The sequence below is a fragment of the Tarenaya hassleriana genome, unplaced genomic scaffold, assembly GCF_000463585.1.
Source record: "Tarenaya hassleriana unplaced genomic scaffold, ASM46358v1 Cleome5, whole genome shotgun sequence".
Classification (NCBI taxonomy): Eukaryota; Viridiplantae; Streptophyta; class Magnoliopsida; order Brassicales; family Cleomaceae; genus Tarenaya; species Tarenaya hassleriana.
This window is the reverse complement of record NW_010967707.1, coordinates 4,296,759-4,320,443: the sequence shown is the minus strand read 5'-3', so window position 1 is coordinate 4,320,443 and position 23,685 is coordinate 4,296,759. Positions and strand designations below refer to the sequence as shown.

General features: G+C 41.0%; 7 protein-coding genes, 2 long non-coding RNA genes and 1 other non-coding gene across 17 annotated transcripts in view; 3 read left to right on the top strand and 7 right to left on the bottom strand.

Annotated features, from left to right (window-relative positions):
• The window catches only part of LOC104826876 (hydroxyacylglutathione hydrolase cytoplasmic), a 2,646-nt gene extending 1,146 nt beyond the window's left edge, over nt 1-1,500 (bottom strand). The window contains exons 1-4 of the mRNA XM_010559810.1: nt 1,389-1,500; nt 1,179-1,301; nt 452-613; nt 94-172 (exon numbers count right to left, since the gene is read on the bottom strand). Of these exons, the coding sequence (XP_010558112.1) occupies nt 94-172; nt 452-613; nt 1,179-1,301; nt 1,389-1,435 (411 nt within the window). The 5' untranslated portion in view covers nt 1,436-1,500. The remainder of the gene's footprint in view (nt 1-93; nt 173-451; nt 614-1,178; nt 1,302-1,388) is intronic.
• A 167-nt stretch (nt 1,501-1,667) lies between these two features.
• On the top strand, nt 1,668-2,939 carry LOC109117202 (cytochrome b-c1 complex subunit 8-like). Its single transcript, XM_019204027.1, has 2 exons — nt 1,668-1,928; nt 2,726-2,939. Exons 1-2 carry the CDS (start codon nt 1,759-1,761, stop codon nt 2,772-2,774), a joined length of 219 nt encoding a protein of 72 aa, XP_019059572.1. The 5' UTR covers nt 1,668-1,758; the 3' UTR covers nt 2,775-2,939.
• A 2,064-nt stretch (nt 2,940-5,003) lies between these two features.
• On the bottom strand, nt 5,004-6,157 carry LOC104826872. Its single transcript, XR_773852.2, has 2 exons — nt 5,876-6,157; nt 5,004-5,678 (listed from the first exon to the last, which is right to left on the bottom strand). It is a non-coding gene; the product is annotated as an uncharacterized LOC104826872 (long non-coding RNA).
• Nucleotides 5,427-8,124, top strand: LOC104826873 (protein ENHANCED DISEASE RESISTANCE 4-like). Of its 2 annotated transcripts, none has more exons than XM_010559809.1 (3): nt 5,427-5,519; nt 5,736-5,914; nt 6,149-8,124. In XM_010559809.1, the coding sequence occupies exons 2-3, from the start codon at nt 5,794-5,796 to the stop codon at nt 7,951-7,953; spliced, it is 1,926 nt and encodes a 641-aa protein (XP_010558111.1). In that variant the 5' UTR covers nt 5,427-5,519; nt 5,736-5,793; the 3' UTR covers nt 7,954-8,124. The 2 variants fall into 2 exon arrangements, with proteins under 2 accessions (XP_010558111.1, XP_010558110.1); XM_010559808.1 differs by having other exon boundaries at nt 5,733-5,914.
• On the bottom strand, nt 7,840-9,942 carry LOC104826874. Its single transcript, XR_773853.2, has 3 exons — nt 9,819-9,942; nt 8,269-8,454; nt 7,840-7,930 (listed from the first exon to the last, which is right to left on the bottom strand). It is a non-coding gene; the product is annotated as an uncharacterized LOC104826874 (long non-coding RNA).
• Nucleotides 9,943-10,132: 190 nt separating this feature from the next.
• Nucleotides 10,133-12,793, top strand: LOC104826871 (U-box domain-containing protein 62-like). Of its 4 annotated transcripts, none has more exons than XM_010559805.1 (8): nt 10,133-10,715; nt 10,903-11,092; nt 11,412-11,493; nt 11,605-11,662; nt 11,746-11,834; nt 11,923-12,018; nt 12,108-12,178; nt 12,322-12,793. In XM_010559805.1, exons 1-8 carry the CDS (start codon nt 10,310-10,312, stop codon nt 12,425-12,427), a joined length of 1,098 nt encoding a protein of 365 aa, XP_010558107.1. In that variant the 5' UTR covers nt 10,133-10,309; the 3' UTR covers nt 12,428-12,793. The 4 variants fall into 4 exon arrangements, with proteins under 4 accessions (XP_010558107.1, XP_010558106.1, XP_010558108.1 ...); XM_010559804.1 differs by having other exon boundaries at nt 12,095-12,178; XM_010559806.1 differs by having other exon boundaries at nt 12,305-12,415.
• A 1,948-nt stretch (nt 12,794-14,741) lies between these two features.
• On the bottom strand, nt 14,742-16,565 carry LOC104826870 (PRA1 family protein A2). Of its 2 annotated transcripts, none has more exons than XM_010559801.1 (7): nt 16,238-16,565; nt 16,108-16,148; nt 15,924-16,002; nt 15,514-15,600; nt 15,338-15,426; nt 15,186-15,257; nt 14,742-15,093 (listed from the first exon to the last, which is right to left on the bottom strand). In XM_010559801.1, the coding sequence occupies exons 1-7, from the start codon at nt 16,393-16,395 to the stop codon at nt 14,990-14,992; spliced, it is 630 nt and encodes a 209-aa protein (XP_010558103.1). In that variant the 5' UTR covers nt 16,396-16,565; the 3' UTR covers nt 14,742-14,989. The 2 variants fall into 2 exon arrangements, with proteins under 2 accessions (XP_010558103.1, XP_010558105.1); XM_010559803.1 differs by having other exon boundaries at nt 15,186-15,253.
• Nucleotides 16,566-16,732: 167 nt separating this feature from the next.
• On the bottom strand, nt 16,733-16,806 carry TRNAV-CAC. The gene has a single exon. It is a non-coding gene; the product is annotated as a tRNA-Val (tRNA).
• Nucleotides 16,807-17,216: 410 nt separating this feature from the next.
• LOC104826868 (protein NEDD1-like) lies at nt 17,217-22,147 on the bottom strand. Of its 3 annotated transcripts, XM_010559799.2 has the most exons (11): nt 21,851-22,147; nt 21,163-21,275; nt 20,517-20,777; nt 20,324-20,428; nt 19,995-20,060; nt 19,580-19,801; nt 18,891-19,355; nt 18,161-18,769; nt 17,897-18,064; nt 17,676-17,796; nt 17,217-17,382 (listed from the first exon to the last, which is right to left on the bottom strand). In XM_010559799.2, the coding sequence occupies exons 1-10, from the start codon at nt 22,008-22,010 to the stop codon at nt 17,689-17,691; spliced, it is 2,277 nt and encodes a 758-aa protein (XP_010558101.1). In that variant the 5' UTR covers nt 22,011-22,147; the 3' UTR covers nt 17,217-17,382; nt 17,676-17,688. The 3 variants fall into 3 exon arrangements, with proteins under 3 accessions (XP_010558101.1, XP_010558099.1, XP_010558102.1); XM_010559797.2 differs by lacking the exon at nt 17,217-17,382 and having other exon boundaries at nt 17,456-17,796; nt 21,851-22,146; XM_010559800.2 differs by lacking the exon at nt 17,217-17,382 and having other exon boundaries at nt 17,456-17,796; nt 17,897-18,061; nt 21,851-22,145.
• A 730-nt stretch (nt 22,148-22,877) lies between these two features.
• On the bottom strand, nt 22,878-23,564 carry LOC104826866. The gene is made up of 2 exons (XM_010559796.2): nt 23,189-23,564; nt 22,878-23,096 (listed from the first exon to the last, which is right to left on the bottom strand). The coding sequence occupies exons 1-2, from the start codon at nt 23,520-23,522 to the stop codon at nt 23,080-23,082; spliced, it is 351 nt and encodes a 116-aa protein (XP_010558098.1). The 5' UTR covers nt 23,523-23,564; the 3' UTR covers nt 22,878-23,079.
• Nucleotides 23,565-23,685: the final 121 nt, after the last annotated feature.

Sequence of the window (23,685 nt, the reverse complement as noted above, 5' to 3'; positions counted from 1 at the left end):
TTCCCTACAATGTTGACTTCAACACAAAGAGAATTCATTAAAATGGGACATAGAGAAACATAGAAAAAGAAGGGCATCGAGATTTTATGTTACCAGTGTGTCTCCAGTGAAAACAGCCGGGTTCCCTCCTTCCTTGTCAGTCACATAATAACTAATGTGACCTTTTGTGTGACTGGTAAAACACAGCATATATATTAGACAAATGTCAGAGCAAACACCATTTAAATGCGAAGCACGAAACTGTGTCGTAGGGGTATGGAATGTGATTTTGTTCAATAATGAAAAAGAAACAAGTAAAGTAACACAAGATAGCTTGTCCGAGACATAAATAAACAGTCTAATTCAAGATTCTGAGAAAAAAATAGCCAAAGTCTGCAGAAAGTGTAGCATCATCTTGAAATAGATCGCTCGAGCATTGTCAATGTCAAGACAATAACGGAATGGAACATACCAAGGAGTGTGGAGGGCCAATATGTTCAGATTAACACCCAAAGCCAAGTTGTCACCATTGTCAACTGTATCGGTGCAACCCTTCACCTTATCCAGAGAACCTCCATATACTTTGATCCCGGGCACCAACTGCTTAATCTTCTCGTTTCCACCAGCATGGTCCCTTTCATCGAGTCAAGAAATATCAATCACCAATTCAGAAACCACAACCCAAATGTAAAAAAGCATCAAATCCTGACCCATCAGACACGATCAAACTAACATTAACCATACGATGAATGCATGTAATAGAAATTGTGCATGAATGTAATCCCAATCTTTCAGCTTCAAGAGGCGATGCTTGGTGTGTCTGCCTTAGAACGCGTTCAAACATCTGAACAAGGACCAGCTTTGGGACGCACCAAAGCATTCTCTAATATCAATTAGCTTCAACAAAGAGATTCAGCCACGGAGATAACTCCGGTATTCGTTGATTCTACAAGTGGGTACCTCCTAAAATGGGAAGTTAAGAAACCCAAATGCTACGACATCCTTCTAAATCCCATTACTTGACCTAAAAATTGTAAGGAGAACGAGATTTTCTGTTCGTTCTTAAAAAATCGAAGATTTAATCCAGCACGGCTATTGCATCTTACAGTAATTCCTCAAATTATACATGTTTCTCAGAGATCATCAAATCAAAATGCATCGAATTTGAGCAAAACAAAAATAAACCTGAAAATGAGTACCAGTGATGATGCGTGGTCAGAACAAGCTTGATCTGAGCGCCGTGCTGCTCCGCCGCTCCAATCACCTTATCCGGCTCAACCGGATCCACCGCCGCCGCATCTCCGCTGCTCTCGTCGATTATCCTTTTTCCCCATACAAAAGAAATCAAACAAAATCATCATGAAATCAAATACGGATGAACATCGAAGAAAGAAGAGAGAATCACTCACAGGTAAGAGTAGTTGTCTTGCAGACATGGAACATGGAAGATCTGCATCTTCTTCTTCCTCTGTCGTCCCCTTACTCCATGAACAGTGGAACTCTCACGGATCCATCCACATTTTGCTCCGAAAGGTGCCACGTCAGCGTAAGTTTGGACACGTGGCTAGTGGAAAGAGCACCGAGGAGAAACGGATTGTTTGGTTTTGAATTTAGTGTGGTCCTACTCCAGAATAAACTAACCGGGTAGCTCAAATACCAAACATCGTCGTTGTCCTTGAACCGACAGCGTTTTAGTCCCTTCAAAACCATAGGTTTGAAGCTTCGTCGTCGTCGTCTTAGAAAGTTGCTTGCTTGAATTGTCGGAGGAGAAGAAGAAATATGGGGAAACAGCCGGTGAGGATGAAGGCGGTGGTCTACGCCCTGTCTCCGTTCCAGCAGAAGGTGATGACTGGCCTCTGGAAAGATCTACCGGAGAAGATCCACCACAAAGTCTCCGAGAACTGGATCAGCGCTTCTCTCCTCCTCACCCCTGTCCTCGGCACCTACTGGTTCTCTCTCTCTCTCTCTCTCTCTCTCTCTCTCTCTCTCTACCGTTCAGTGAATTGATGGATAGACTTTTCTTTTGGAGATCTCCGATCTGATGATTTCAGCCTTTCTACGTTCCGGTTGTAACAGATTGTAGGGTATGGAATAGATGCGTATTGGAGATTTGGATAGAGGGTAATCGTGTTTTTTTGTTGGGCGGTGATATGATCGGAACCTCTGCAGCATACGTGTTTGTTTTCCTTGTGATGATGTGTGTTTCAAGAGGTCTTTTGCGATCTGGCGTCATGGTCTCCATGATCTCTACAGGCATTGTAGATATATGAGACACTGGATGAACCATATTGGTATTGAAGATGTGAGATACTACGAGAAGTTATTAGCTTGACGACAGTGTAGTAGCTGAGTGCACAGGTAGAGCCTGAATCAGGATAGGAATAAGGATGAGAACGACACATTGTCCCACGCCTGTGTTGTATTGTTGAATCGGTATTGAGATGTGTGAAGCGGGCCTCCGCTCGAGGCTCGATGCATTTTCAGGAATCGATTGATATAGGTTGTGAACCAACACGCATTGGCTTGCATTTGGCATTTTCTTTCGTAAGAGGTTCAGGAATCTAATTGCTCTGTGTTCTGTTCCTTGATCATTTCTCAATTCCTCATTGATGCCACTTGCTGCTGACCCTTGTGCATTTTGGTGTCTATTATTTGCCCATACAAGAGTTTTACTGCCATTTCGGTTGTCTCCCTTGTGAACCATGGCTCTGCCATTAATGTATCTATCTTCTGAAATCCGACGCAGGTATGCTCAACACTACAGGGAGAAGGAGAAGTTGGAGCACAGGTACTGAAGCGTGGACGTGCTCCCTGTTCATTTCGACAAGAACCCGATTGTTTGTTTCCTCTCCGCAACTTTGCTGAGAGACGTTTTCCATAGGACTGAATAAAACCTCGAACTTGCAAATTATTGCTCTAATAAACCTTTGACCGGTTTGACCACAATTTTAAACGATCGGAAATCCAGTATTAACGGATTGTTGATGTCAATTTTTAAATTAAAATTGATAACGTGTATAAGGTGACATCAACAATCCGTTAATACGTGAATTTATGATCGTCTGAAATTGTGGTCAAACCGGTGAAAGGTTTATTAGAACAATAATTTACAAGTTCGAGGTTTTATTCAGTGACAAGTTACAAGTTCAGGGATTGAATGACAGTTTTTCAAGTTGAAGATTTATTTGTATATATTTTTGCAAGTTAGAGGTTTTTTAGGATTTTTATCCATATATATATATATATGGCATTTGGAGGTGATCGATATTAACCTGAATATTTTGTATTTTTTTAATATTTATAGATTATTTATTTAAAATTTATGTGAAATCTATATAACCCATTTCGTCGCATTTCGTCACATTTAGCCGATACTCAATCTATATAAGTCGGATCTAATATTTTGAAAACAGATAATTTTTACCTGCCCCTATTTTCGATACATTGAGTTTGTATCTTTTCTTTGTTTAATAATCGTAATCCGCATATCACGAGGATTAAAATTTTAACTAATCACCCAATTGATTTGATCTGTATAGAAACATTATCAAAATATAAATTTCAAATCCTTCGTTTCAGTATTTTATTTGCGGCATCTGAAATTTCGAATGTTAATTTTAACATTCAATAATTTTATGCAAATTGATGAAGTAAAACGATATTGGCATATTAAGTCATGGAATATATAGTATATGCTTCATTCCCATTCTTTTATTATAAATTTAATTATTAATTACGAATTATTGGTTGAAATATTAATTACATGAAGAAAAAATTCTTCGAATCTACTTTATGTTTGCCGAATATTTTTCTGGTCAACCAGTTATAACAATTCAAAATGATATTAGAACATTGACTACGTGGGAGATTAATGTCATCGGTTGTTGCATAATGGTTTTCATAGATAAATTAGTAAATTTAAAACCCTTTAATGGAACCAAAAATAAATTAACATGAAATATTTTCATTTCCATATATTTACAACTCTCATGTAATATATATATATATATATATATGTACATATCATCTCTAGGTTGGGTTGTAAAGGTGTGAGGACATGTGGAAACCACAAGGTTGACTTCTTTAAAAGGGCCGAAAATGGAAGTAAAAAACGACAGTCTAAAAGATACAAACGACAACCAAGAATCTTGTCTTCCACACAAAATACCCTGGTGTTTTGTTATTAATATTCTTTTTTTTTTAATTCGTGGTGAAATAACAAAAAATATATATATATCGGTTCTAGTTGGGATGTAAACGGAATATTTTTTTTTGCTTATTTTTCTTTGGGATAATGAAAGAAAAATATAATATTTAAAATATATCAGCTGTTTAAAAAATTGGTATTTTTTAACGTATTAATATACAATAACCGCGTAGGGTTAATTAAATATTAGTAAGTTCATATATTTTATCAATCAATTAAAAAAAAGGTATTTTATCACTCTCTTTTTGTAAGAACTGATGTTAAAAAAACATGTAAATATTTGAATACAACATTATAAGTTTTTAGGCATTTTCTTCGTGTTTCAATCGAATATCCTAAAAATAGTTATGTAATTTAAATAATAGTATTCATAAGATGCTTAAATTTGTAGCTTTGATGGTTTAAAATACCAAAATTTTAAAATATTAATTGAGACCCTATAATGTGGGAAAAAAAATTGAGGCCTTGTAGTTCCAAATCGGACAATTTTTTCGCACGCCATGCCTAAGATCATTTGTCACGTGGATCATATTCATATCTATATATATAATATAACAATCTATTGGGACAAGAATTCTATGTTAAGTCAATTGATGCATCGGGAGATTTTCAATTTATTAATGTAATTAAGAAAAAAACAAACACCCAAGTTGGTTTGCAGGTCAGCTCCATACTTCTTATGGCTCATCATATCTTCCCTTGTAATAAATGAATCAGGCGCCGACATCATTACTGCCATTACAACTTAACCCCATCCATCTCTCCTTCTTCTTTGTCTTTAGTTCTGTTGCAGAAAATTTTAAAATATATATATAAAAAACAAGAAATAGGTTTTTCTACTAAGAGATCTGAAAACTACAAAATCCAGAAGAAAAAAAAAAGAGAAAAAAAAAATGAGAGGAAAAAAGCTTACTCTTCACGGAAAACAAGAGACTTTTCTCCCATGGAAAATAAGAAGAAACAACACAACACATCCAAACCTGTCCAAATTTGGTTTCTTCTCTCTCTTCGTCCCAAGATCTTCTCTTCTTCTTCTTGCCCACGACAAGAATTCTCTCTCTCTCTCTCTCTCTCTCTCTCTCTCTCTCTCTCTCTCTCTCTTCTGGGTCTACTTCATTCTCTCTCTTGAGTTTCGAGATTTCGTAAAGAGTTCTCTTCTTCTTCTTCTTCTTCTTCTTCTGGATCCGACAGGTATGAGTTGTGCTCGTCTCGTGGCTGGTGTCTTTATGGTTTATTCATAATTATAATTTGCTCTGGTCTCTGTTATCTTCTCCATTTGCGCTCAACCCAGATCGCGACCCGGCCTCTCGAACTCAGAAACATCCGAGTTCAGGTACAATTCCCAGATCTTTCCGTTACCAATGAATCACAAAAAAAAAAATTGTTTATTTTTTCTTACCTTTTGAATCGAGTTTAGTTATCGCACAGTTATGCCCCCTCGTTGACCTTCATTTTCTGGCTACAGAATGATATGCTTTGCTTGTTCAATCTCCTGCAAATGCATCATCAACTCAGGAAAGTGTTGATTTTTGTTTTATTTGCACAGTAGGGTTCGATGTTTTGATAGATAAAAAACACGTGGGACACACTTAGCTTGCGTGCAAAAAATGGCGACCGGAACGAACCCGAAAGTCCGCTTCGTCAAGTGTCCGAGGTGCTTGAGGGTTCTACTTGAGAACGAAGACGTACCTGTGTACCAATGTGGTGGCTGTTTCACCATTCTTGAAGGTAATCCTCTTCCACAAGCATTAGTATCAGTTTCTCTAATAGAAAATTTTGGTTGGATCCTGGCACAAGCTACTGAATCTGATTCTGCTTTGTCTGTTCCTTTGTCCCGGGATCCATCTGGTCTGATTCTCGAGTTCAAGCTAGTTGTGTTTCGGGGTTTTGTCTGACCCTGATCACTGCTCAGATTCTTGAACTTATCCTTTGGCTTCTCTGTGGCGGATTTCTTTGGTGCAGCGAAAAAACGGAATGTCAGTGCCAATTGTACACCGAGCTCAGCAGAAGCAGGAGAGGTTCAGCCTAGTGAGTCACAGCGTGTCTCTGAAGTTGAAGGGTCAACCAGGTCGAGCCATGACATGGTTGCTCCTTCCTGTGGAGAATTTTCTACAGGCCAAGAGCCTGGGAATGGCCAGAACGGATATGTGGATTCCATAGATGAGCAGCTCGCTACCGTCAAATTGTCCCACGGAGAGCAAACTGATGATATCCAACCGTCTGGAACTTCAGCTGGCCATCCGGGCCAGAATGAAGGAGGAGACATCTACAGGCTGGAGGCTGATCAGGACACCAAGGCAGTATCTGCAAAACAAGGTTCCAATTCCGGAAGCTCAAGAGAGACTTCTTTTTCTGTCCCTAGGAAAAGAGCCGAGTCCTCACCTGAGATTCTTATGGCTTCTACTGACGAAGTGGAGCAGCGTCAGGGGAATGATTACCATGGCCATCTTCACGGGGATTCTACAGATGATCTTCAGAGTGGAGATTTTCTTGCAGACAAAACCTTTTCCGCTTATGATGGGAGTGTGTCTTCTTCTGACGGAAGGGAAGATCGGCTTCAAGAAGGCCAAATCGGTTTGTTTGACAGTGTAGATGATAGTGCAAGACCTTCTCTGGAAGGAAGAGTGAGAGGCAAATCTGTAATGCAAGATCACTCTGATAACAAGGAGCAAGGAGCAAGTTCTTCAGCCATCCCACCTGAAGAGAAGCATGATGGGAACAGACACAAGAACTCGGGCCAGAATAATACGTCACTACAACTAGAAGGATCAGGAGACCGTCTAGATAGGCACTGGCGTAGATTAGGGACACGGGACTTCCGTTCTTACTTGCCTTACTATCAGAAAGGACCCTCGTTTTCCAGTTCATACGAGCATGGTAGCCCTTTCTATCATTCACACGATGACTTTGATGCTCATTCCCGACCATTCCCGCTTCAAATGCCTCCATATGGTGGGCGTAGACATTCTGGTCCTGGTTTTGACCGCATGTACCATGACATTAGTTATGTCATACATACCACAGCAAGTGATTCGGGTCAGACAAATAGGGAATCTCGCATACCATTCTCAGGAGAGTCAGTGATGGACAGAAGGCACCATGTCGGTCACCCAAGTTGGTTTGCAGGTCAGCTCCATACTTCTTATGGCTCATCATATCCTGGTAGTCCACAGACAAATACGGAACCTGAGTACCGCCCTGGATGGAGCCGAGAGATAGTCTCTGATGCAGAGGATCGGCATAGGCATGGCAGCCATGAGGTAAAAACATACCTGACAGAGAGAAAACCCGTGGCAATGCGTCATGTCCGCCCTACAGCTGGTGGTGCTCCTTATACAAGCTGTTACCACTGCTCACAGACATTACACATGCCTGCAGACTTTCTTGTCTTCAGGACGAAGTATCATCTTCTCAGATGCGGCGCTTGTATGAATGTCCTGAGATTCTCCCTTAAAGACGGAACTCATTTAGTTCCTGCCGTGAGAGACCCTCGGCCCGAGTCGTGTCATGACACAAATGCTCACGGGGTTGGCAACTCAGACACAAATGCTCACGGGGTTGGCAACTCAGCATCAGGGTCTTCCAGAAATGAAGTCCCAAAACTGGAAAAGAGGAGCTCCTCAGCTAAGAATGAGGAGTTGCCAGTGGCTAGAGGTTCCCCGCTTCACCGGCTAATGGGGTATTCCACCGTGAGCCAAGTCTTTAAAGTTTCCAAGCCCCCTCCTTCTCCAAGGATCTCAGATTCTGATCAAACATTGAAGAACTGAATCTACAAGGATGCTATTGCTGCAATGGATAGTTTTGCCTTTGATTTTATCATTCTTTCTTGCACATGTGTACAGGTGAAGGGTTTGTTTCTGATGTTCATGTTATAAGTAAAATAAACGATAACATTTTTTGCAATTTAAACATGTTATACATGAAAGAGCTTACAGTTACTGCTTCTTTGTATAGTCAAAGATGGGGATCCTGATGTTTGTAACAATGTTTCATTCGTTCTCCGACTTTTACACCCTTCAATGCGCTGTGGTGTGATGAATTGACTTTTACTATAAAAAGAAATATGTTCAGAGAGGTCTTACAAAGTATATCGCTATACCATCCCATCCTTCTATCGGACCCAATGGAGATCCGCTGGTCCTGCAGCATGTTCATGTCCGGAGCTAAGAGCCTCGTGTTGCGGTCAGAATACAGAGGCTGCTTCATGAGAACTGCAATCTTGTCTTGAGAACTTCAACCATATGATTCATTGACGCGCACCTGTCAAACTAAAAACCTTACTTTTAGTCAGAAGCATTTCACAGAGAGCTCAGACAGAATCTTCCATCTTCCAACGCATATCAATGCGAGTTTTGTATCAATAGACAGAACTCTGCATCGAATATGAAACGTGTAGAAAAGATAAAACCTTTCAGTGTGCTATCTATCTGCATAAAAGTTTTTGGTAGTTTCAGTTTGAAGTTCTATTGCATGCTTAAGAGTATGAGCATTTCAACTCAGTGTGTTAGAATTTCTGAATGTTACAATCTATAGGGTACGCTTGGACATTCGAATTGCTGCAAGGAAAAAACCAAACACAAGAAAGATCAACATTTCACCCGCTTAACCAAATCTAAGATCTATAAATCCTGAAACCTCTTTACAATGTTGTTGTTAACAGGTAGCTGCTAGATTCAGAAAACAATTCACAGAACAATGTACCCCTGGCTCTCACAAAATGACTACAACTGAGGAGCAAGACTGCAAGAGTATATAAATCGATAATATACCAAATATGAATCCAAACTGAAGCTACAAAAGTTAAAAAGTTGCGGAAGCAAATTAAAATATACAGAATTAACATCTTCCATTTGGACAGGCCATCTGAAAGACAACACCAAAAACGGTAGTGCTCTGGAGCAATGATGAAACAACAACCAACAACAATCCACTCGTGATCTTTTGGGACAAGTTGGACAATAAGTTGCAACACCCACAACAAAATCAGAACGAAAGCAGCAGCAAACCGATAAGAAATAAAACCAATTGAAAGCAGCTATTGCTCTCCGTGATGTTTTTGCGCAACCTACCAAGAGGAGATTAAATGGGTAAGGCTGGAATGTCGAATTGATTCCCTAACATTTCCTGGAATGTGAATCAGAAAAAGAAGGACCTCAATAAACGGTAAGGCATTCCCTGTTCCAGTTTCTTCACAATGATGCTTAGTCATTGTACATCACTAGAAAGGTGTTTCGTATCCGTAGTCAATGCGACAGAAGTTCTACAACTTCCAGCACTGAGCCTTCAGCACATGTCGGAGAATTAACAACACATTAAATTCCCACAGACATGCACTCGCCTTCTCCAAAAATCCGATCCGTTATATGCAATTTTTCTTACAATAATTCATCATAGAGACAATCTAAGGCTTTGACCGCAGGCGAATGTGAATCTATCAACAATCCAACCCAAGCGGGGTGGCCTAGTGGTTGGATTGCACAAAGTGCTTTCAATCCAGGTTCAAATCCCATTTGGGAGCCAATATTACCAACAAAAAAAAAATCTATCAACAATCCCCAAAATCGATTCCGACAAATGCAACAATGGTCGGGAAATCGAACAAACACGAGAGAGATCCAAGTAGGAACAATACCTGAATGAGGCAAACGGAGTGGTAGCAGAGGCGGGCAGAGCTTCTCCGACCATTTTTCCGTCTGAAATTGGAGGAGACGATAACCAAGTGAGAGTGAACTCGAACTCGCTTGAGGTGCGTAATATATGACGAATGCATCCAGAATTCACGGCGTTTCTGTCTTAAACGAGTCTACTACGTGTCGTTGTACATTATTCTTTCAAACGGGTAAACGCCCAACAAACAAATGCCAGGTAGCCAGTCTGTGGGTCCCACTTAAATTTCCGGATTTATACGTCACCGTTTTGCCTTTTTATCTTCGCCGCCGACGACGTCGTTTTCTCGTGTTGTCTTCCTCTTCCTCTTTCCTCCGTGTTCGAGAAATTTTTCGCTCACCTCTATCTTCGAGACGCCCTTTCTGTTTCTCTTTAATCCGAAACCTTTGTTCATCCCTTTGTTACGTGATTAATTACCCCGTTTCTCCTTAATTTTAGATTAATTTCGGTTGACCCATGTCAGGGAAGGAGCTTTCTCCGGTGCCGTTGCAGCAGTTGGGCAACGCGCCACCGCCGCTCGCCGTCCAAGACGCTGACCCGTTGCGGTTCCGGGTTGGTGAACCGGACCCTAAAACCCGCGAATTCGCCGCCTTTATCGGTGATCACCGCCGGTACTTCGCCGCCGCCGCCGCCGCAGTAGCCGCCGCAGCTGCAGCGGTTCCTCATCCTCACTCCGAGTTCCGGCGGGACTTCTACTTGGAGAATCCCGTTCATGGAGACCCTCACGATAGCGGCGGATCGGACGCTGACGAAGACGATGAAGAGGACGATGAAATGGACGGCGACGATGATTCCCATGCCGCGGTACAAGATTACGCGTCGAGCAGAGGCGGTGGAGGGGAAGGTTCATCAGCAGGAGCTGGTAAGAGAATCGAATTACAATCACATTTTATCAAAAATAAAAAGAGAAAGGAATTAGGTTTTTCGTGTCACCCTTTTCGCTTTAGCCGTCGGTTTCTGTTTTGGGGGATCATTTTGTGTTTCTAATGGGGAAAAGTTTCAACCTTTGAGGCATTAAGAACATGGTTTTCTGTGAAAATGCTATGCAGTGACAATTGCAGATCCAAAAGATGCAGTTTTCTACACGCAGTATTTTAAGACAGCAGAAGCGAATTCTGCTTCTAGACATAGGGAAGTGACAGCTGTGGAAAACGGGTGTGGTTTTAGCTGCAGCAAAGAAGCTTCTTCTTCATGTAATTCAGTGGATTCATTAAGGGCCATTTTATCTGATCCCACTACGTAAGTTTTTTTTCTTTAATGCTAAAAGTCGGTATTGTGTTTATGCGGTTTGATCCCTTGCTTCGGAGACACTGTGCTAAAGTAATTGAATATTCATGTGGGGCATTCTAAATCCAGTGCTGTTGTCTGAGTGTTTGTGATCCTTTTCTCACTCTCTGTATATGCTTAGTTTCCATCATTTACGCTTATGCAAGCAAAGCATCAGGGACTGGAATTGCAAGCCATATGATACTTAGAAAGTGAAAAGGATTGGTTTTGATCTGTTTTGAGTTTGAGCAAGCATTTGGGTCAAGCATAATTTTCTCTTTGCAAATCTCAGCGGTGCTCTTATGGATGATGCTATGGTTCTGCCTTGTGGCCACTCTTTCGGAGCTGGAGGGATAGAACAAGTTAAACAGATGGTATCGATTTTCTTTCTTAAATCTCTATGATTGTGGTTTCTTTCATGCACATAGGTTCTTTTCGTTTCCCAATTTGACTTCTGATGTCCATCTTCCGTGCCGTTTTCTCAGAAAGCTTGCTTCACCTGTTCACAGCCAGTTTCAGAAGACTCCATAACTCCAAACCTAAGTGAGTAATCGTTCCCTCTTCATGATTTGACATCTAGTAATCTCGGGGAACACCTTGTCATTTTACGCTCTGAAAAATTCCAGCACTACGAGTTGCAGTACAAGCATTCTGCCGAGAAGAAAATTTACTGTCGAGCCACTCATCCAAGAGAAGACGAGAAGGGTCTGACACGGTATCTCTCCTCATCCATCATATTTTTTCTGCCTTCAGGTTCATCAAGAGTTCTCCTTTTTCTAATTAGTCTCCTTCTCCATATACAGGACAAGCCTGCTTTTGGTAACTCGACTTCTACAGGTCATCCTAGAAACAGAAGTAATCAGTTCCCATTTTCTGTAGCGGATCGAGTTATAATAAAGGTAAACAACTTCTTCCCCGTCGCAGCTTCATGTAATGACTATGTCTAAAGATGTCGGAGTTAATGAACTGTCGAAGACGAATGAGTCAGGGAAACAAGAGGACACCGCCTCGATTTGTTGGACGGGAAGCTGTTATCACCACCCAATGCTTGAACGGCTGGTAAAACTCGGGCATCCCTGCTGTCCTACTAATGCTATTCTCTAATACCATTAGTAATATCTACAGAAAGAGTGGAACCTTTGGACAAGCCCTAGTGAAAACCCGACTCCTCGGGTGAATGAAAAGTGAAAACTTGTTTGCAGGTACGTGGTGAAGACACTGGACAATGCGGAGAGCGTAAAGCTTCAGTACAGTTCATTGGCTATGTCGTCGTCAACACCAAGCAAGATGGTCCCCAACTGGCTCTGAGACAAAAGCTGCTTGCTGTCTGAAATATTTTGCACATTTTCACCAGTAGATTGTTCCGTTGGTGGACATTTGAGGAACCCTACGGTTACATTCCAGGCCAGCTCTGATTTGGAATTCAAGAAATCTTACAAGTAAAAAAAGACTCGGAAACCAGATGCTTCTGAGTTTTAGTTCTTAAACTCTTGTTTATGTATTGAAGCATGTTATCTAATTACTGAGAAAATGGTCGAAAAAAGATGTAAGAAAGCAAATTTACATGAATCCAGGACCCATTGTGTTTATTACCGCAGCGATGTCCTTGTAGAATCTTGTGTATGTAAATACAAGCTTGATGACGATTTCGGGTAAAGGCAAAAATTACCATTATCTTTTTTGGATTTCCGATCTTTAGATTCGGTTTTAATAAACCGAATTAACAATAGATTTAGGCACGGATTACATGAGATTATGGTGGTCCCACATATATTCACTAACAGTTACAAAATTGATCTTAACATTTTATTAAAATAACACAGATATTTATTAAACAAATAAAAATTTATCTTTATTTTTTTTTTTCAAAGTTACGAGATCAAATTTCAATTTTAATAACTGAGACGATAGGAAATTATTTCAGAAATCCTAAAATTTTGGGATATATTCATTTCTTCATTTAGTTTTTTTAAATGTTTTATTTTTTTCTTGGTGTTGGAGGGTAAATGCTTCTACTGCGTCAAATTTTATATCACATGCTCTTAAAAGGAAAAGAAAAAATAAATCTAAGATATCATTTTACATTTACTGATTATAGTTACAATAATGAAACCGAAGGAAAAACTTGGTTAATTTTTTTTGTCGCTAGGATTTGTTCGTGTGCGTTTTCTTGGCACCCAAGTAACAATGTAACCGTTACCGCCAGTCCCCAGAAGGTCACGTGAGGGAGTAAAGGTCACGTGCCTCCGCTTTCCTTTTTCCTTGGCGAAACTAAAAATTCAAAACAGGAAGAGAAAAGGAAACGAAGCCTCAGTGTTTCCATTTCTCTGGATTCAGAAAATCCAAATCATTCTGAAATCTGGAATTTGTTGTTCCCTCTCTATAAATTCCTCCCTCTTCCCACTCTTTCTTCAACCTCTGGTCGCCTCTCGTCTGCTTGCTTTGACGATGGCGAGTCTCGGTGAGTTGCCTCGAAAACGTGAGACTGAGATCAGACGACCGCCAAGGAGGATGTCGGAACTTGAACAGCTCATCAGCTCCGCTCTCAGAGATGCCCATGCCGCCAGAGACAAAGGCTCTTACACCGTCTCTCGCGAAGCCACCTCTTGCGTCGGATCTCTTAGACATATCAAATCTCTACCCCTCGATTCTCGTCGTATCTCCGATTCCGACGCCTTTTGCCCTCTTCTGTTTCTTGCCAAGAACGACAACGCTAAGATTCGTTCCGAGGCGAGATCTGTGCTCACCCATCTGAGGAACATCATGTCTGGTATACACAGAGATCGTGTCTCTGGTTCTTCTTCTTCTTGCTCGTCGTTTCGTGATGAAGGGTCTCCGAATAAGAAGAAGACGACGCCGATCAGAATAAGAACAGAATCGACGAGGAACGGCAAAGATTCCATGGGTAAAAAGAAGAAAGCATCGACATCGGGCGATACCCAGAAGAAGATTTCGATTCAGAATGGCAAAACAGAGGTCGAGAAGAACGATGGGGGGTCGGTGAATTCTCGCTCCATTCCTGAAGCTCGTGATGATACACAGCAGCAGAAGAAGAAGATGGAGACGAAGACGACAGAGTATATGAAAGTATACGAGACCTTGAAGGAAGCGCACGAGGCAGTGAAAAAGCGTAGCATTCTGAGTGCAGAGGAGTCGAGAAGATGTGTAGTGGCGTTGAAAGGACTGTTCGTAGTTCCGCAGGGGGTGACACGTGATCTTCTTATGTCGACGGATGCCGGGTTAAGGATGCAATCTCTGAATGAACACAGAGATCCTGACGTTCAATCCATGGCGGCGTCATTGTTGGAGCACTGGTTGTTGCTTATCTACCACAGTAGCTGATGTCAGCTTTCGATCCACTATTACTGCTACTGCTGTCTCTGTGTTCATGGAATAGTTTGATGTAATCTTTAAAGTTCCCTTCTTGTCTGGAATGGATTTAAGCATGTGATTGAAGTGTAGATGTCTCAAATCATAATTGAAAATGGATTAATTTTTGAATTTGTAATATTGGATTCAATTTGCATTTCGATATATAAATTGTTTTTTTTTATATATTTAAACATGTAAATTCTGTTCTCTTCATGATAATCTGCTGCAAAAACTTGTAGAAACCGCAAGGTTAAATTAAAACTTGGCCACTAAGAAACTGTAAAAAAGTGTTGAACATGATTCTCCAAGTAATACATTACAACCAGTCGTCCCATGGGCAACCATATCTGTTCGGACAAAACAGAGGAATGTGCATTTCAGGACCAGTGGCCTAAGATTCGCCGGCTAACCAAAACAACATTGGTTCACTACAATCATTTGCAGTAACTGCAACATGCCCTTTGCTCGAAAACAGTAACGGCTTAGCTCCCCTATGTCTCAGAGTTCACTGTAGTTGCGCCAGACAGCACGGAATTCTTCACGGAATGTATTCAGACGTGCCTTCAGGTTTGGAGTTCTGAGGCTTGCGTGAAGAACGATAGCTGCATCGAGAAAAAAGTCCTGTTAAAAAGGAAAGGAATTTAACCGACCCTTCTAAAAGATATCTACGATAAAGCCCGTGCAAGTAACTCACCGAGAATACCAGCGAGAAGAGCATAGAGGACCCACAACAATCCACAAGAAGAAAACCACAAGACAAGGCTGACTACACCAAAGAAATCAACGTCTTTTGATCAGTTGAACATGCTAAACCAAAGAGGGAGGGAGACAAGGGATGCTGAGTACCGGCTAAGCAAATAAAGACGGAAACAAAGCGTGGTTGGCCACAGATGTAAATCGTCTTTCTTGCTGAAGACCGTCCCCTAATGACAGGCCTGCAAGGGTTAACAAACAATACATGTAAAAAGCTCTCAAACCCTTCCATGGATGGAGTAGTAGCAGCAAGTGAAATGAACTCTTACATGTGGGGAGGTCTCATCTTTGCAGCTAAGTGCGGGGAGAAACGCCTTACAGTCCGTATCACCTTCTCATTAAAACTAGCTGCAAAGCTGCAGCAAAAAAACATATCAACTAGACCTTGTAAATGTTCTTATTTTGGAACACACAAAGAACCATTTGCATATGATATCCCACCACATAAATGAGAATGCATATGAAGTTTCTGACTAAAGACCCTAACATGAACAATCCTAACTGCATAAATCCAGAACTAAGATACTTCGAGATATCAGCATTTCAAGAACCACAGCCAATATATCATCTTTCAGTTGATGAGAACCTACAGAAACTCCATGATTCCAACGAGCAACAAATGCATCTCCACAGTACTAGTAGAGATAAAATTGGGAACAAGCAAAATCAGGGGAAACACCTGTCGTTAAGGAAAGCTATGCCCAATGCTGTAAGAGCAGCACCAATGATAGCCACTGGTCTGGTAATTAACGCAAGACCTGCTCCACCAAAACAAAATCACCCTAATTAACATAACTCAACAGGATCTTAATCTAATCAAAACCCAGATCGCGAAAAAAAAAAGGTAAGGAGCTACGGCTTACCCAGAACGAAAATCACCAAGATGAAGTAATTGGTCCTATAGCTGCAACCAAAAATAAGTAAAGAGAACAAAAAGCAATCAAAACCCTGACACGCAGAGGGCAAACACGTACAGAGAAGGGGTAATAATACTAGTATAGATTGCATTTGAGGCGACTGGTCAATTTGGAGAAGGAGCGAGGGAAAGCGAATCTGGAGAAGAATTCGCCCAAAGGACGAGGAGGTGTCGACCACTCGACCTCCCTCAACGCCTCGATCACATCCTCACCAGCTACGTTGTCCCAATCCATCCCCCCTTCTTTCTCTCCCCGGAACAGTGACACGAAAAGAAACGACTTTCGCTTGGATTTTTTCGAGGGGAAAAAAAAGGGATTGATGGGTTATTGTCTCTTGATCGAAATTATTTTGCTGCGATTCTTGGATTTCGATTCTCTCGCGAATGTTTGGTTCTCGGTTTTCGTTTAGCTTTTCCCAATGGGTTAAGACAGGGAAAGGCGAATCGGTACACACGTGTGGATTTTCCCGTCGTGCGAGATGACTCGGCGTGTCGACGTGTCACCGATGACGTGTCGTCCACATGTATTCCAATATGTAAAAATTCAAAAAAAATCCATAAAATAAAAATCGTGTCTGAGCCCGGGTTCGAACCGGGGACCTCTAGTGTGTGAGACTAGCGTGATAACCGACTACACCACCCAGACAATTTATTGGTTTCACTAAAGTTTAGTAGACAAGATTCAAAAAATCATCGCAACGCTCCGGCACCTCCATGACCACCCACTTTCCCCTTTCTCTCTTCTCAGATTCCTCTCTCTCCTCTCTGAAGAAGAATATGGAGAACAGCTTGGTGTCTCTTCTCTACCGCAAGCGGTCAAATGGCCGAGGAGAGAGAGTTTCCTTCTCCAGAGCAGCGGCTCCTCCATTTGTCTCCAGGTAACTGCTTTGACGCATGGACAGGATCTGTCTTTGGTGGGGTTTCTGAATGATGAATCGTTTTCCTTTTCCCTGGAAAAAAAAAACCCGGGTGCTTGTGACGGGCTCGTTACATCTTGTGGGAGACGTGCTGAGATTTTTAGTCAGAAAATGATCAAGGAGACCACTTCCTCGACCCCAATCGCGTATGGCCTCCTCTCTATATTTTAAACCATCCACAACAATAATACTTTTCAAGATTATACTTTCGTCAACTCGCATTTATACTCCCTCTGCTTTTGACCTATAACCTTCTTCTCATGCCTCGACCCTTGACTTTGATTGATGACTCGACCTCTTGATACCTGAACGTTTGAGACATTCGCAGATATTCAAGATTCGGTACTCGGAAAATACAGAGTTGACGATGCGTTCCCATACATAAGCCAAGAGGTTTGTATTTGAAATCTCACCTGGTTCTATTAAGCCAAGAGCTACTGTTTCTTAACCAAATCTAGCATGCATATGTATATCACACACAAAAAAAAAATGGTGGCCCCTAATCCCTATCATGAATAAGAGGATACCAACAAGACCAAATACATAAATAAAAAGGGGGGCCACGTAACAACAAACATACACCAGAAGGAAACGTAACCTTCTCTTAAGGCTTAAATCATCTGTCTGAGCTGGCCGTTCTCTCTCCTCAACGACTTTATCTCTTTCATTAGCTCCGCCTGATTCTCCAGCATCGAATTCAATACTTTCGACATTTCCATCTGTTTCATAAACCCAAAAAAAATATATATTCTCAAAACATCCAAAAACAAAAAAAAAGCTTACGGCCGCATGTATCATCAAAGAAGGAAGAAAACGTGCCTCGTGCAAGTGGAATTGCCTTAGAATCTCGATATGTATGTTCCTCATGTCGTCGTGTATGGAGTTCTGGAAAGAATCGAGAGTCTCTTCGAGGGTTCTCTGAAAGAGCTGAAGCGTAAAATTGCTCCCCCGCTGAGATTCCGTCGAGGGTACCAAGCCCCCTCCCTGCTACAGCTTCCAAAAGTTCAATGAAGTGCCCCAGTTCTCGAAAACGAGGGCGTTTAGAAAAGAAAAAACGAGGGCTGTCCAATCGGAAATTCATACATTCATGGACGGAATAGCTCCCGGTTCTGTTGCAGCCGTCATTTCAGATCTCGGCAACAGATTATTTAGAACCTCCTCTCTTGTTTCTGCTCCCGTTTTCTTTATCTTTGGTGAACCCAAGGAGAGAGAGGCCCCGTCGCTCAAGGAAGATGCAGTGCTGATTCTCTCCGCGTAAGTTGAGAACCTACGAGGAAAATTCGACGATAGCCTCAACGGATCAATGTTAGCTGGCCCCGTGATGATGCCTTTTGTTAGTAACGGGCTAGAAGACATGTTGTCGGTAGGTGTCGAAGATGTCTCGGAATTCGAAGAGAAGTCTCTGATGCGAGGAAACACAGTCTGACTGAGTGATGACGAGGAGAAATCCCCAGAACTGGAAAACATGGATCCAGATGTAGTAGTAGCAGCACTTGAGCTTGGAATCCCAAGACGTGAAGGTATGTGAAGGTGGTTAAATTTATCCGCAAACTTCTCGCCAGCTACGTGGTTAAACTTGTCAGACAATTTCTCGCCACCCCAAGCTTCTGGAGGTGTCACTGCAGTCTCTTCGCTTTTGGACGATGCATTAGGAGTAGACCCGAATGACAAAATACCAGCTCTCACATCATCCTACAGGATACAAGGGACACATGGGATGAAAATTCAAATGTATTTCTTCGGAAACGATGGGATTAGCCAATAATATAAACTAGGGCATCTAGTGTTTATGGAAGGATGAAGTAACACAAACCTGTTTAGAAGTAGAACTTGCTTTCCAATCAAAACCCTCATCCCCAAAGGGAAATCTCCTGCTCGATGAAGAATATAGCAAGGAAGAAGGTTTCTTATCGACAACAAAATGATCCTTCTTCAACCCTTCAGAATCATTCCACAGCTTCTCAACTGATGACACATCAACGAGAGGGGAAAACACTTCCATATCATCCTTAAAACTATTACTGGCCCAAGTTGCATGTAACCTGCTCGGTGGAACACCGGGCCACAGATTGCTTCTATTCGGTGTCTCTTCTGCTAACGATAGATTCAAACGGGGCCCAAGAATGGATTGAGAAGCAGAGGATGTCGTTGAGGGAAGGGGGTCGGGAATTACAACTGAATCTTCCACAGTAGCACCAAGAAGAGACACCTCGGCAGTGCAATTTTTCTCGTTCACAATTGTTGGTTTTGATGTTTGCCAGGATAAACTAGTCACAGCCTGACGAATAAAGCAAAGCTTAGTTTGGCATGTCAGCATGAAAGTCACAAAAATCATTGTTACAAGAAAAGGCGTTTTTGCTGCTAGTGGCTTGCCTGCATGGATAGGAGAACAAAACAAACCAGACATGAACGGTGTGACCAATAGACATGATCCATGCAAGTATAGCTACTTTGATCAGACATGCTAAACTGAATGCATCACGGGAAAAAAAAAAAACTGACCTCTGAACTACTGTAAGCATGCAGAACAGTGACAGGCTGCGGCTTTCCACGGACATCATAAAACACCACTCTACCATTACCAGTTCCAGCTGCCAGTATGTAACCATTATCCCCAAATGCAAAGGAAGAGAAAGGCGCCTCATAAGTAATGCATGATGAAGGTCTTCTGGAGCCAGAGTCATAAGTGTAAAGCTTTTTGTCCAGTCCCACACTAGCAATTATCTGTTATTGACAAATAATCAGCATTGTAGTTTATTTAGTCACTGTGGTTATAAGCTACATATAAATGATCATCAGAGAAGCTAATATAAGCATAATGATACATGTTCACCTGTGTATAGATCAGATATCTACACATGTCCATCTGAATTTACTGTGAATAAGAAGCAAGAATCAAACCATAAAATTACGAGACCTTTTCGTTTGATGGCGAGAAGGATACACCTGCAGCTGGGGCAGAATGCTGCTTCAACCAAGACATCTGTGGAAATGAAATAAAACCATCACAGATAATATACGATTGAAGTGAACACAAAGACTTTACAAATCAAGCTCTAAATGCAGCCGAAGTTCTGATGATTATTTAAGTGTCAAGTAGTTTTTAGATAAAACCCTCAGTCAAGCATATAGCTCTAATTTTACAAGTTCATGAAATCTTTTTAGATCCAAGCACTAGCAAGAGAGCGAAAATGGAAGATTGTGCATCATTTAATACATGTCTACCAGAAGAGTGAAAGAACAAACCTTTGGATTACGACCGGTTGTGTCCCACAAGTGCAGGGTCCCATCATCACCAGCAGTCAACAGAAGATGACGACTGGACCTTGAATAATCAAGCACTCTTAATACCTGGTCTTGAATCGATCAGAAAGCCAATTAGTGTTAAGAAAATGACACCAAACTATAGATGGAAGCATGGAAAACAGACAAACTAAACCTGCCCATTTGGATCTTTGAGTTCAGAAGCCCTTGCTCCAGATGCAAGGTTGTGGACTATCAGATCCCCCCCAACGCTGACAGAAGCCAAATGCTCATCTTTGCAATTGTACATAACACTGGTTATCGTACTTGTATGACCCTTCAATTTCTTAATACAAAGCTTTCTTTGCAGATCCCATATTCTTACAAGTTGACCAGTTCCTCCAGAACATATATACCTGGACCCCTTGTTACTGAAGCTAATAGCTAATATAGATTCCTGAATTCCATCATTTTGTGCATTAGTTAGCGCATAAAAACTCAGCGTTCTTATACACCGAAAAACATTCAAATGGGGAATATAAAGGGCATAAGAAACCGGGATCCATAACATAAGAGTGACTATACCGTTATGACAATAAAACACATTGTGCAGACAGTACCTGATTAAATCCAAAGCTGATTTTTGATGAAAACTAAATAGATTTTGTTACACACTAGTTAACATTTTGAAAGGGTCTACAACAAGGTGAATATCTCCTCCTACCTATACTTATTGCCCACGGAAAGGACACAGTGTAATAGCTATAAGTTCGAAATGCAGAATAAAAACATGGAAATCAGCATTGCCAAAGAGAAAAACACATCTAAAGAACAGTATTAACCTCAATGCTGTCACTGCTGTCCTTTCCAGTAACCGGAATGGTTCCTATGCTCTGGCCGTTTTTCCAGCACAGTGATATCTTCTTATCTTCCCCCGCACTCGCCACAACCAAATCTGCAATGCATAAAGAACATCACTATAACACCAAACATGCAGATAGCAATATCATCAATTTAACTAATGGTTTCGAACTTAAATCACAACTGTGTAAAACATAGATATCAAACAATGAAGCAATCAATTTCCAACAAAACCACTAAAGTGAACACAAATTCAGTTTCGAATCCTACTTGGGGAGATTTGATTCATTCCGAATTAAAGAATTCAGAATGTCAGAATGAACGGGTTCACTTTGACCATTAAGAGGTATCATTACGACTAAAGTGGTTATCAGTTAACAGCCGACCGCTTTACCACTGAACTACTAAGGAACAACGGGAGATTAGATCTCATAGAGGTCAATTCCCGTTCTCAACCCATGACCAATATGAACTCGAAGTTTCCAAGTTCAACTCGCGCAGCACACCAAAGGAAAATCTATAATTCTTCTCCTTAAACTCGGTTAAATTACTGTAAACCTTAAGATCGAACGGGAAAATGCTAAACAGCACTTCACTTTGTCGCCTAACTCTCACCGAACAAGCAAACCAGTGAAAATGGAGAAACAAACGCGATGAATCGGTGCTTACTCGTACGGTTCCACTTGACGGAGTTGACAGCACAACCAAGCGTCGGAGTATAACTCAGAATGCAGGGATCGCCGGGCTCGGCGGAGACGTCGAAGAGCTTCACCGTGTCTCCGCCGCTCGCCGCCAGGAGACGCCACGAAGGCTCCACCAAGTTCATCATCTCCACGGCCGCCGTTCTCTTCCAGCCGGAATTTTCTCGGGAGAAGTCAAAAGGACAATGCAGGAAAGCTTTTCTTCCCCTGCAGAAAGAACCAAAAGAATTTCGAACCCTACAAGAAGAAAATGAGAATTTAAAAATTAAAAATTAAAATGAATTTCGGGCACTTGCACGATTGATGATTAGGGCTCTCCTCCTCCGTTGTAAAAAAAAAATGCTGTTTCTACTTGTGGGTTTTTTTTCTCTTTATACAATTGATAGGAAATGAAATTTAATAATATATATATATATCCAAAGAAGTAATTTAAATATATATTTTATATACACAAATAAGTAATCTTGAGATCAGATAGGCCACCCAACCACTCGAGTTCTACTGCTTGATTTGTTTTATGATTTGTCTTTTAAGCAATTCTAGCTTTTATTAATAATAACTAGTCCAATAAATTTTTAAAAAGTCTAATCTAATTTGGAAATAGATCATTTCCAATTAATAATCCGCTTAGAGATGGAATGATGTTTTCGTATAGAACTTTTTATAATATGTTTACGCCAATAAATTTTACTAATCTACGGATCCAAATAAATAAATATTTTGGATGTATTTTTTAATTAAGAATTAAGAAAACAATTCATAGTGGTGATTAAAAACAATTAGCCATTAGTAAGTTAGTAACAATTCCTTTACATTTGTTCTTCCTCTTCTGTCTCACGCTATCAAAAACTCCAAAAGTATATGGCACATTGCACTAAAGAGAAGCCATTAGCTTTTTATATTGAATCCTTATTTATTTACAAAAATGATTTTTTTTCTTATTTTCATATTCATTTTGCATTTATATTTCTCAATTTGTTAACCCTTATTTTCAATCACCACTAAGCTCATCTGTCATTCTCTTTATTAACATGGAACATTTGCTCTTGAAGCTTCATTACACTATTTACATCAAGATTATCACCATAGTTATACTGAAAGCTTATGGCACAAAACAAACTCGTTATTGTCCAAAGGGGAAACACCATGCATCTCTCTCTCTTCATAAGATTCATTATCGTCTTCTCTTCTGCTGCTTCAAGGCAGAGTATAAGCTGCAACAAGACACATGTGGTTTGTAAGAGCAAGACAACCATAGATACTCAATTGCATTTTGCAAAAGCGGGTTTTAGTCGAAAAACGTTACCTCCGCACTTGTAACCCACGGGGCGATCAGCGATGTTGCAGCGTTTCGGAATGGTCATGGCGATCTCGGGCTTTGCTCCAGAGCTCTTAGCTGTATTCGAAAGCATTACAGCACAGAGGCATTTAGGGCTTTTCCCGATCTGTCTAACCCGATCGCAACAAGTTACAGAAACCCGAGAATTCTGGTCTTGAGCAGCCATGGCGCAAGGTGCCAGCTTTATGGCTTCTCTATCCGGGGAAGTTCTCCCACATTCTCCAGCTCCATGGACAAAGGTTTGGAGGCTGTGTATGCAGAGAAACAAGAGAATAAGGTGAAAGCAAATATGGGTTTTCATTTTTTTCCCTCTTTTCACAAAAACACACTTCTTGAGTCAGAGATTTATAACAAAATGATGACCTAACAAGAAACACTAATAAACATAGTGGAAGAAGCACTTAAAGGAACAAAGAATTTGTTTAATTGCTTCACCTAATCCAGTGGGGGGGGGGGGGGTAAGG

Excerpts from the sequence above, each read along its gene's own strand:
- LOC104826870 (XM_010559801.1), bottom strand. The coding sequence starts at position 16,395 with ATGGATTGGGACAACGTAGCTGGTGAGGATGTGATCGAGGCGTTGAGG. Across the intron at positions 15,601-15,923 it reads ATAGCTTTCCTTAACGACAG|CTTTGCAGCTAGTTTTAATG; the intron begins GTGTTTCCCCTG and ends TTTTTGCTGCAG. Across the intron at positions 15,427-15,513 it reads AAGATGAGACCTCCCCACAT|GCCTGTCATTAGGGGACGGT; the intron begins GTAAGAGTTCAT and ends TAACCCTTGCAG.
- LOC104826866 (XM_010559796.2), bottom strand. The coding sequence starts at position 23,522 with ATGAAAACCCATATTTGCTTTCACCTTATTCTCTTGTTTCTCTGCATA.
- LOC104826873 (XM_010559809.1), top strand. The coding sequence starts at position 5,794 with ATGGCGACCGGAACGAACCCGAAAGTCCGCTTCGTCAAGTGTCCGAGG. Across the intron at positions 5,915-6,148 it reads CTGTTTCACCATTCTTGAAG|CGAAAAAACGGAATGTCAGT; the intron begins GTAATCCTCTTC and ends TCTTTGGTGCAG.
- LOC104826868 (XM_010559799.2), bottom strand. The coding sequence starts at position 22,010 with ATGATGAACTTGGTGGAGCCTTCGTGGCGTCTCCTGGCGGCGAGCGGC. Across the intron at positions 18,770-18,890 it reads CAAGTTCTACTTCTAAACAG|GATGATGTGAGAGCTGGTAT; the intron begins GTTTGTGTTACT and ends TGTATCCTGTAG. Across the intron at positions 18,065-18,160 it reads GAGCTATTCCGTCCATGAAT|CAGGGAGGGGGCTTGGTACC; the intron begins GTATGAATTTCC and ends TGGAAGCTGTAG.
- LOC104826871 (XM_010559804.1), top strand. The coding sequence starts at position 10,310 with ATGTCAGGGAAGGAGCTTTCTCCGGTGCCGTTGCAGCAGTTGGGCAAC. Across the intron at positions 11,093-11,411 it reads ATTTTATCTGATCCCACTAC|CGGTGCTCTTATGGATGATG; the intron begins GTAAGTTTTTTT and ends TGCAAATCTCAG. Across the intron at positions 12,019-12,094 it reads CGGATCGAGTTATAATAAAG|ACGAATGAGTCAGGGAAACA; the intron begins GTAAACAACTTC and ends GAACTGTCGAAG.
- LOC109117202 (XM_019204027.1), top strand. The coding sequence starts at position 1,759 with ATGGGGAAACAGCCGGTGAGGATGAAGGCGGTGGTCTACGCCCTGTCT. Across the intron at positions 1,929-2,725 it reads CCTGTCCTCGGCACCTACTG|GTATGCTCAACACTACAGGG; the intron begins GTTCTCTCTCTC and ends AATCCGACGCAG.